The 11,026-nt window shown below is 53.7% G+C and overlaps 2 protein-coding genes across 3 annotated transcripts in view; both read right to left on the bottom strand.

The window, feature by feature from the left end:
* Positions 1 to 495: 495 nt before the first annotated feature.
* GP1BB (glycoprotein Ib platelet subunit beta) lies at positions 496 to 3,250 on the bottom strand. The gene is made up of 2 exons (XM_077835234.1): positions 3,065 to 3,250; positions 496 to 2,106 (listed from the first exon to the last, which is right to left on the bottom strand). Exons 1-2 carry the CDS (start codon positions 3,129 to 3,131, stop codon positions 1,484 to 1,486), a joined length of 690 nt encoding a protein of 229 aa, XP_077691360.1. The 5' UTR covers positions 3,132 to 3,250; the 3' UTR covers positions 496 to 1,483.
* A 2,612-nt stretch (positions 3,251 to 5,862) lies between these two features.
* SEPTIN5 (septin 5) overlaps positions 5,863 to 11,026 on the bottom strand; it is a 68,929-nt gene continuing 63,765 nt past the window's right edge. For both annotated transcript variants that reach the window (XM_077834867.1, XM_077834866.1), the window contains exon 11: positions 5,863 to 10,323. In XM_077834867.1, the coding sequence (XP_077690993.1) occupies positions 10,267 to 10,323 (57 nt within the window). In that variant the 3' untranslated portion in view covers positions 5,863 to 10,266. The remainder of the gene's footprint in view (positions 10,324 to 11,026) is intronic.

The raw sequence follows: 11,026 nt of genomic DNA, 5'->3' as shown, positions 1-11,026 counted from the left end.
TCCTCAGTGCCTCTGTTAAGGGAGCAGGATCGGTGAGCTGAGGTAAACCCCTTGTGTGTTGAGGAACAGCCAGTGCCCTCAGCCCCCGCCACAGGGGTCTCTTGTGATGGAAACCAGTCACCTAAGCCTCCAGTCCCAATCCCCTGAGTTATTATGGGCCTGCGGGGCCATTGCTTCATTTTAAATGCTCGTTCCATCTTGCCAGTTCACCTACCTTCCTCTTCGCCCCTCCGCTGGCAAATTACCAAACACAGGCCTCACCATAAATAAAAACCAGAAACAACCCAAATCGTCCGTGTAAAACCTGAATTCAAAGAAACTCCACATTAACAACCAGCAGCTGCAGAGTCCGGGGTGAATCTTTTCCCCCCAATTCCATTTCCAAGGAACATCCTTTTTAAAATAAGGTCCCACCCCAGACCCTTTCCTGGGTGGTTCCCCTGTTTGCATGGTTTGCGAGGAGTTTAAACCAGATACATTTTTCAACCTGGGAAGAACCATTTGCATCATCATTTTTTTAATACGGTTTTGTTACAGAAATGAAAGGACTGTTATAAATAGCTAAAGCTGCATTATGTATTTCTTGCTATCTCACTAGCCCCTAGAGGCCCCCATCCTGCTGGGCAGCATACAGACACATAGGAAGATAAAGAGGTGAGGCTTTCAGAAGCACTCAGCATTGGCCTAACTGGGCTCACGCCTTCATTTAGCGGGGAACAGAATTGAGCCAACACTGTGGGCTTTTGAACAGCCCCACCCTAAACAGAGAAGGCAAAGTGTGGCCAGCAGGGAGGAACATTATCCCAATTTTACTGTGGCACAGTGAGACTGATTGACTTGCCCAGGGTGACAGGAAATCCGAGGCAGAGCTGGGAAATTGAATCCATCTCTCCTGTGTCCTACTCCAGTTACTTAACCCTGGGGCCAGCCTGCTGGATTCTGCCCACATTGTAACAAACCAGCAGAATCAGGGACTTTCTAAGCTCAGCCCCCAGTCTTTTAGTGTATGGAGCCCTGGGGACCAAATGAGCATGAATCACATAGCAGCAGCATTAGCTCAGACTGCCCTGGCTCTTGCCAGCTATAAGTTAGTTCCTTATGGTTCTTGGAGCACGTGATTCTGCACAGAGCATCACTAAATCTCTAATAAGACCAGACCAGTAACAGTTTTCACTTCAGCAAAGCAACCAAGTTTGCACAGGTCTGATAAAATAACAGTTTGTCCCAATCCTGTTTCTATCCCTTTGGAAGAGTGCAGAATTATAACATCCCAGGATTAGCTGCACTGCAACAGAGCAATAGGCCCAGCCTTTGTCCTGCTTTAGACAGTGGCCTATTCCTGATGCTTCAGAGAAAGGCTGGTTCTCAGCATAATGCACCAAATGGCCCACGCAACGCTACAATCCCAGGAGGATGGATGTCCTTCCTGGCCCCGCTGATCAGCTTATGCCCTGAAGCATGAGGACTGAAAGCCCTGGTGACATTAATCAATGTCATGGGCATTCTCTGACAGGGGAGCCCATGTATCTACGTGCTGGTGTATCTCCTTGGTGGTCTGCCTGACTACATTGGCGATCCTCTGGAATCTATGCAGGAACAAGATGATGAAGAGGAGCAGGACAGCCTGGAGGAGGATGAAGAGGAAGAGGCAGATCTGGGAGATGAGCGCGATGCTGCAGTACCAGTACTGGCAGGTAGAGATGAGCTCATCCTCTGACAGGTACGCGATGATCCTGCCCTGCAGGTGTTCCGGGGAAGCACACACCACGTTCCTATACAGGGTCCGATTCGGCTGCCACTGGAGCCACGAGCGCAGGTAGAGGATGTCGCAGTCGCATTCCCAGGGGTTCCCCCACAGGTAGGCCACTTGGAGGCTCTGCAGGTTGTCCAGGAGCCCGCTGGGGATGCTGGTGAGCAGGTTGTTGTTGAGGAAGAGGGTCTGAGTTGAGGGGCTGAAGGATGCGGGGAGGCTGCTTTTGGTCAGCTCTCCCGACATGCAGTTGACGATGTTGGAGCTGCACTGGCAGGACGAGGGGCAGGTGGGCGTCACAAGGGGCAGAGAGCCCAGCAGGGAAAGGAAGAGGATCCAGCAGATCATCTTCAGCTCTGAAACACACACACAAGCCACCTCTGACCCTGAACTCCTTGGGACATTGTGCGCAAACCTCAGGCACTCAGCATAAGAAGAGCAGCAGACGCAGACACCTGACACTGTCAAACTGAACAGAACAAACCCAGGGCTTTTATTTCCTTTGAGGATTTAAGTTTTGGGTGAATTTGGTACCCAGGAAGATGAGAGACCCCCAGCTCTGACAAGGGCATAATTTCAGCATGTGTTGGGCAAGAGCTCGCTCTCTCGTAATACTAGACAGGCGAGTGCTCCTGCTATTTTAGCCCGGGGTTTGTGGAGGGCAGATGGCTTATGGTGTGACCAGACATCCAGTAGGAACTGGCTGAGGCCATCAAATCTCATTTCCATTGGTGCCCAGGGCGGTGAAGAGAAGCTGGTATTTGCATGATTGCATTCCTGATGCACTATAATAGCTAAGGAAATTCAGCAGCAGTCACGTTAGTGTGCAAAACTGCTCATGCAGTCACAGGCTCCGAATGACCTTTCATTAACAGAAGCTTCAGGTTATTACAGAGGCAAAAAGCTACAGAAGATTCAAAAAAGGATTAGACAGTTGCATGACTAAGAACAGCCAATGCAGTTTCCACGGCTAGAATAAAAGTGACAGAGACAAGCAGTTCTCATGCATCAGGACATATAAAGATCAGGTGGGCTCAGGTAGAAATTCCCCACTCTGAGATTGTATTGCAGAAGTAGGGGGCTACCCTTGTTCTGAAGGATCTAAGCGTTGGTTACTGCTGTAGACAAGAGACAAGCCATTGGACCGTCCTAGTATTGCAATTCTTGCAAAAAATCCTAAGGGTCATCATGGACTCTGACTTGTACAGGGGGTAAGAAGAGAGCAGCTTGGTGCCTCACCATAAAGCAATGCTGTGCAGTGAAGTGACCGAGGAAGAAGGTAAAGTTAGCAGGAAGCGCAGTGTCTAGACTCACCTTTGCAGATTGCTGGCCTCTGGCACAAGGGAAGATTATAGTAAGAGGGCAAGTGGTGCAGGAGCATTTGCAAGTACACAGCTGAGCTCTCTGCTAGTTCCCCACTTGGCTCTGCAAGATAAGGGGAAAGCTAGTCCCAGGACTCCTCCCTGCCACAGTCTCGCCGGAACAGCTGAGGTTTCACCAAGCAACTGTTCCGAGGGATGCAAGATGACACTGGTTGTGGTAACGCTTCAAATGTGGCAGGCCTGATGACGACGGGTGGACGGCAGAGGGTCTTGGCCCAGAGGAAAGAGAGGGCAAAAGCATTTTGCTGTTATCTGTGAGTGGTCCAGCCCTGCCCTTTTCAAAACAGTGCCCTGTTTTACCCTGGCACCCTTTGGAAAGGAAGCCATCCTCTTAGAGGATAAGCAGCCCAAAGTATTTGCTTTGTTTTCTGTATTGCTCTGCTTAGCAGCAGCAAGAAAATATGCAAGGAACCTCATGTGAAATCCATTGGAGAGTCCTCAAAACCCCATCAGCGCCTGGGGAAGGGCCCATAATTTCCCATACTCAGTTCCACTTTGCCTGTCTGGCTCTGTCTTGGCAATGGCAAATACCTCTCAGATTGTTCCCCGGCTCCCCAGACCTCTGTGTAGCATGCAGCTCCGGCCCTCTCGAGGCTGGAAAAGACTTAGCAATGGCAACCAGGCAGGATCAGGCGGAGATCTCACTTGTCAGCTGAGAGGTTTGTAAGAAAGCTTGGGGAACCTAACATTGATCAGTGTCAGCTTCAATATGACAATGCTCCAGGTAATTCCCATAATACCCTGTTACGCCTTTCATCCTCAAGCTCTTTATGAACTACATATGCACAAAACTATGAGTCGCTTCACAGCTGCCTGCAGCTGTTTTAAGAGCGTGTAGCACTGGGACAGGAAGTGAAGGAAACAGGATAAGGAGTCTCAGTCTGGGACAGGAAGTGCCTGTAATCAGTTGACCCTGGGGAATGGGATCTTCACTGGTTGTGGACAGATCTCCCTTTAGTGAATCTGTCCAGTAAATGGGGACCAAATATGTTGGAGCAGGAAGCGAGGGGGAATACTGTATCCAACCGAAGCTGCAGGTGGATTTAGGCAATTACTCAAGATTCAATTGGACCAGAAAATTCAGGCTCACACAAATACCATTGTGAAAAGCACGTCTGTTAAACTGGTTTCACATCTCATCTGAAAGAGCGCTCCTGGCAGTACGGTGTCCCCGAACATCCTGTTCACGCTATGTACAGTATCAGCACGCCTTGGAGGACCTTCATTAAAGCACTGACCCCATCCCCGCCCTTCTGAGCAGCTGGTGACTTCTGATGAGGTGCTCTGGCTTTCAGCTGTGGCCTGGGCCGCTAGCTGAGTAGGGAGGGAGCTGGCGAGCTGCTCTTCTGAAAACTTGCGTTCTCTCACATGCCTGAAGCCCGGGAGAGCCCGATTCTTGCAGACACAAAAAGGCAAGATCCAGGGGAAAGGAGAAAGCTGCAGGCTGGCTCGGCTAGCAAGGGCTGGGAAAGATAATGCTCATGGGAACATCGTGCTCTAGCGGGCTTGTCTCGATAGAGTCAGATGACTCAGCAGCTCGAAGCATGTGCAGCTCACAGTTAGCAAGGCAGGTTTACCACATCCTGCCGTCGGAATTTGTGGCACTGGGAGACGCTCCAGCCTGAGCAGCAGACCCAAAGGGATAAAAATAGACAGCTCTGGGGATGCTGAGATCACATCCCCATTGCATGCATTAAGGACCACAAACCCTGCCCCCGGTTTCCCCGTACAGTACCTCTCGTGTAAGCCCATTGGGCCAGATTCTCTCTGCACCCATTTACACAGGGGTGTAAAATGCTACCAGACCAGACCAGGAAGGATTGACACCCAGCTGCACTGGGGTCCAAGATGACCTAAGGAACAGGGCCAGGGAAAATTGGGCCCATTGATTCAGTGGGGCTGTAGCTGAAGGCAGGACTGGGGATAAAATCTCATCTCATACGCTTTAAAACCATTACGCTTTAAGTTTCTAATAAATCAGGTTTCAGAGTAGCAGCCGTGTTAGTCGGTATCCGCAAAAAGAACAGGAGGACTTGTGGCACCTTAGAGACCCACCCATTTATTGGAGCATCAGCTTTCGTGGGCTACAGCTCACTTCATCGGATGCTCAAATAAATTGGTTCGTCTCTGAGGTGCCACAAGTCCTCCTGTTCTTTTTAATAAATCGGAGTGGCTCATTCCGACTATTACAGCAGTGCAGAAGGCAGGCAGGGAATCTGGGCCCACAAACTGCTCAGCTTTTGTTGGAGTGTTTTTCTTTCATTTGGGTGGTGCCTCAAGACAACGGGGATCACCCAGGTAGATTTTTCCATAGGCCAGAAAGGACCATTATGACCACCTGACCTCCTGCGTAAGCCAGGCCAGAGCATTTCATCCAGGGACTGAGGAGTGCCATCTAAAGTGGGAGGGGGCACAGATTTGCCCCGCCAATCCTGACCCTCTCCTCTCCCCTTCTCAATCCCCTCTACCCCACCTTTCTGACTCCTCCGGCCCATGTTCCCCTCCGGATCTGAGTGAGTGCCATTGTGTCCTGGTGCACAGGATCTCTGGGCCACTCAGGTCTGACCCGGCCTATGCCTACATCCAGCCTAATCTGATTGAACTAGAGAACTGGACAGATCACACCCAGGGGAATTTTCCAGGCATCTTGCATTTCTGTCCCCGCTCCTAACAAGTCCCCCTTCCGCAGACAGAAAACAAAATCAGGAAAAGGTCATCTTGTGGGTTTTTTTCATGTATTTATTTCACTGACCAGTTCAGGTAGTAAACATTATTAATAATAATAATAGCCATCATCATCATTTTAATAAAATGGATACGCTTCCAAAGGGTTTGTTTCTCTTCGTTCACAATGACAAAGTACTCAACAGTAATGTACAAAAAAACCCAACCAAAACGACAATGGGGAAAGGAAGCGCCTAAGAACAGAGCAAGGGGATGCAGAAATCACATGGTCACGAGCAAGCCAGGGTTACTGCGTGTGCAATGAAGGAGCGGGGAAAGCCGCCGCACAGCGTGAAGAATGGAATTCCCAGCCCCCAAAGGAACAGGATGCAGGACAAGGCATGCAGGTGGTCAGTGAGTGCTGGCAGAGCCAGGACCAGTGGCACACAAATGGGTTCATCCCACAACCACCTCCCAAATCAGGCACACGGTTTGAGACGTGGCACCCACAACCCCCAGCCCAGCGACAGCTCACGAGAACTCGGTGGAGCCAGACTCAGAGCCTGGAGTTGCTCAGAAGCGCAAAAAACTGGCAAAGGCTTAGGATGCAGGGGGGGGGGGGGGGTGTTAGGGGGGAAGGAGCATCCTAGCCATACTCTCTACTTTGTTCGCTGCGAGGGGAGGAACCGCCAGCCATGCTTACCCAGGAACGCCTCTACCAGTCACAGGGCAGCTCAATTCAACAGGGGGAGACTCCACTCTGAGAACACGCAGACAGAGGGCAGATCTCCAGAGCATTCCAGGGGCTCACCTCCATTTCCAATGTCTTTCCAGGCAGCCAACCCTCCCCACAGCCTCCCGAGAGGAAGAAAACCTGCTGTGTTGTCTTTGCTGGTGGGTCTCTGTGGTCCTACTTCCCACTCTGGAGAAGTTGCAGCTCTAGCTGCCTTGGCAGAAGGTGCTTTTCCCTCTCTGATGCCATGCTACCCCTGCCCATGGCTGAGGAGTTCAGCTCTGTGTAGAATGGGTCTGGGAAACGTTACCTGATTTAGCAGAAGTTTGCATTGAGTTGATGGAGATGTCCCCGCCGGGAAAGGGGGCAGATGTCTTAGTCAGCAATTCTGGCTGCGGTGCCCTGTCCTGCCAAATGCCTCAGACCCACAGCAGTGCCCTGCTTCAATGCCTTGCTTGTGGAGTCAACCACCAGTACAGCTGCAGGCTGCACTCAACCAAACCGTCATCTAATGCTAAAGGGAAGATGATCTCCTCTACCCCTTCTTGGGCCAAAACATGCTGGACACAGAGGCCCCCTTAGCTGGTCTGGAAATGTTACCACCTTACCTGCAACAGATTGTTAACTTGTGGAATTCACTGCCTCAGGATAATGCAGAAGCAAGGAACTTATCAAGCTTTACAAAAAGAGAACACACCCTCCAATGAACAGGAACAGCATTTGCAGTTACACTAGCATGAACAAAACTGATACAAGTTAGCAATCCTCATGCGTCAGGATAGTAGCTGATCACCAGCCCAGGCCTGGAAGAAGCTACCCCCTCGGGCTACAGTACCACACAAGCAAGTGCATTATGGCGAGGCAGCTCACACTTTCCCTTTAAGCGTCTGGCATTGGACAGTGCTGGAGACAGGAGTAAATGGCCCCTCAGTCTACCCTGGCATGGCATTGCCCATCTCTTACGTGCTTCGCACAGAGGGGACGGGACAGGACAAAGGAACTGGGGAGATAGTGACATTGCTCTTCTGGCCTGAGTTTGGGCCCCAGACACACTGTACCGCTCTGCACTTCATTGGGGCAGCAAAAGGGGCCTCTTAAACGAGCCAGCCTCTAAGCTGAGAGGTTCAGTTTGCCCTGGCCTAGCTTAGACATCTGTCCAAGAGGCATTGCTGCCCTTCATTAGCTTAGCCTCTCCTCATTATTTCTGAGGTCTGTCCCGTCTCTCCTATACCTACCCGAGACAAAAGAGGGTTGCCTGTGAGTAACAGACACCGCCCCAGCTACTCACCAACAGGACAAGAGATCAGGCCCCAGGGCCCTGCTGAGAGAAGCCAGCATGACACACTGCTAGCAGAAGCAGCCCTGGCACTTAACCAGACCCAGCCAACGCCCCGTATCACACCAAGAGCCGGCCATCAAGGAGTCAGAGCTGGACAACACAAAGCCACAGGTAAATGGGCACCCACAGGACTCAGAGCGGGAACCAGGGGCTGGGCAAGAAGGACCCACCCCCATGTGCATCAGGCAATCAGCTCCTTGCCAGCACTCCAAGGAGTCTAAGGGAAGACCCAGTTAGCCTCCGGGCCCATTTTCCCTGGCCGGCCAGTGGCATTACTATCAGACAGACCACACTTCTGGTTGCTCCTTTACTGTGCTTGGTTAAAAATAACCCAGCAAATGACAGCAGGACAGCGGCTGCTGCAGACACAGCCCTCGTATCTCTGCCACCAGATCCTGCCAGCTTGCCCTGCGCTGGGACTCAACCACGCAGGTCCCCATGGCTAGGACCAGGGGCGGGAAACGGGGGATGCCTAACGCTACTGCCCAGAAAGGCTGCTGGGTGGAGTCCTGGGTGACAGGGAAGAGAGGGGGCAGTGCATAGCCAGCGGAGCTGGGCTGTACTAAGCCTCCTCCCAGGGACTCAAACGCTCCCTTGCTGCCCACAACCCATTCAGCACCAACCTGCTCCCTACACAGCCAGGGCCAGCCTTACGGGTGGGAGACATGGGCGACTGCCCAGGGAGGCGCCATCCAAGTGCCACAAGATGGCAGGCCTGGGCTGCCAGAATGGGAGTGAATGCAGGTGAGGCCCAGGGCTGAAGCCCTTGGCCAGCTGGGCCGGGGGCGGATGATACCGCCTGGAGCTGCCAGCCAGGCGGGGAGGTGCAGGCAGCCAGGCTTGCCCCTGCGGAGCCAGCGGGCCAGCCCCTGGGTCTCCCCTTCCCGTCCTCCTGCTAGGCGGTCAGGGGAGCCCCCAGGCTCAGAAACTCCTCCCTGTGCAGCCATGAGTGGGGTGGGGAAGGGCAGCCAAGGGTGCCATTTTCCATAAGGCCAGCCGTGTACATAGCTTGTCTTGCCTCCTCTGCCCCAATAGAAGTCTTTCAGCTCCCCCGTGTGCACAGCGAGAACGGTGCAAAGGAAAATGTCCTCCCTCCCCAGCAAGACGGACTCAGGGGCCAGCAAGGCTGCTAATGCTCAGGGATGAGGAAAGCTCCGTATTTAGAGTTTGTCTCCTGCCCCGAGACTTCCCCTGGTCAGGTACAAACTGGGACACTGCCCTCAGCTCTTTGGTCCCTCTGGCTTGCGTGTCACCTTTCCCAGTGAGCCCAAGGGCTATGCACAGGCTGGATGGCGGGGGCTACACCAGGGATACCCCTTCCCTCACCCCAGAGAGAGCAGGAAGCAAAGGAAAAGCCACCAAGCTTCCTGCTAACTGCTCCCTAGTTCTGCCAGGGACTCAGATCCACAGTATGGTTTGGCCACAGCAGAGGCAGGGCTGGCTGGGAAGATGCTGGCACCTCATGGGCTGCTCCTGTATTCCTTGTGTCTGCAAACCGGGATCTCCCAGCACCGAGTGCCGCATCCTCACCCCTATGCTCCAAACCAGAGTTTCTCAACGTTTTTGATTCCAGGGACCAGCTCCCTGCCTTCCTAAGCTGTGTCAAGGAGATCTGAGGGACCGGTGCCAGGCCAGGGACCGGCCGTCAAGAAACACTGCTCCAAATGAGGGCAGGGGAAGCTGGTATCTTCTAACCTAGTGGGTGGGGCTGATCTCTCCCCTCTCAGTGCAAAAGATCCTGGAGTTTCTCAACAGGAAAATTAGACAGGAATGTTCAGGCACCTTAAAAATATCCCCGCAGGCCAGTGTCCCCTGATCAACTCCACCCCGCCCCCCCCCCGCCCCCAGCCCACTGCTCTCCCATGCAGAGCAGGGGGGTGGCCTGGAATCCCCAATGGGGGAGGGGTGGCTGGCTGGGTCCAAGTCATGAGCTCTTGGTGCAGAGGGAACATTTGTCCTTCTAGGTGCCCACCCTGGCCCAGGGGGGTGGGGGGAGAGGGTCCCAGCACCTTGGTTGGGAGTAAACATTTATGTGCATTTACACAGAGTCTTCAAAGCTAATGCGCCATCGAAACCGTGACTTTGAACAGAGGCGCGTTCCCTGGCCAGGGCTGAGTACATCTGGAAGCTGGAACGGTTCTAAAAATGCCTTAGACACTTCCCAGGCTTAAAAGGAACAAAAGAAAAACACACCAGTAAATTGCTAAGTGAAGAGCCTCTTCCACACTCCAGCTGACAGGAAAGCCAGTGTCACTGCTAATAAATTAGGGGGTGGGGGGGCACAGCTCTCGCCCACAAGTCTCTACACAACGGGGAACTTCTTCCTACAACGGCCACTTCTCAAGCTGGGCCCCAGAAGGTCGCCAGGGATTCCCTTTGCTCTCCATCCTCCTGGCTCTCACTGGTCCTGCATCTGCTGCTGCATCTTCTGCAGCATCTCCTGCATCCTCCGCAACTGCAGGAGAGGGAGAGGGAAGGTCAGACAGAGCGCGGCTCCGCCCCGGCCAGTGGGAAGGTCAGACAGAGCGCGGCTCCGCCCCGGCCAGTGGGAAGGTCAGACAGAGCGCGGCTCCGCCCCGGCCAGTGGGAAGGTCAGACAGAGCGCGGCTCCGCCCCGGCCAGTGGGATGCTCTAAGGGGGTGGTGGGCTTGCCCCGTTACTGGGACGGCACGTTTGCGAGTGGGGCTCTAGGCCCCCATCTGCCCCACTCGGTGCGTGTCACTCCGCTGTCTGCATGGGCTAGCTAGCGACGGCTCACAGGGTGCTCAGGATCATGCAGCCGGGGTTTGGAGGAGCCCCCACCGTCAAGGGCAGGATGGGAGATGGTGCTCACCCCCGCGAGGTGGAGAGGGCGGGCGGGATGGCGCTCACCCTGACGCACTGCGCTGCCCGAGGCTCTGCCCTCTATCACCCCCTTTCTCATGATCTCACCTTTGCCCCACGTCCTGCTCCTGCCCCTTTCCCCAGTAACTCAGCACAGCGGCTGGCACAGGGAGGAGCTTGTGCTACACCCTGGCCTGGCAGCTGCACAGCGTGGCCTGGCCGGGCTGTACAAGGGAACCGTGTGTGGTCCCAGCCTGCACTTGGTGCACTCCTGGTCCTCGCACCCACTCGACTGACTCTGGGTGCTTCAGGTCACAGGGCGACCATGGCAGGGG

This window comes from Eretmochelys imbricata, chromosome 15 (assembly GCF_965152235.1).
Source record: "Eretmochelys imbricata isolate rEreImb1 chromosome 15, rEreImb1.hap1, whole genome shotgun sequence".
Lineage (NCBI taxonomy): Eukaryota > Metazoa > Chordata > Testudines > Cheloniidae > Eretmochelys > Eretmochelys imbricata.
The sequence above is the reverse complement of the archived record's forward strand: the minus strand, read 5'-3'. Positions and strand labels throughout refer to the sequence as shown.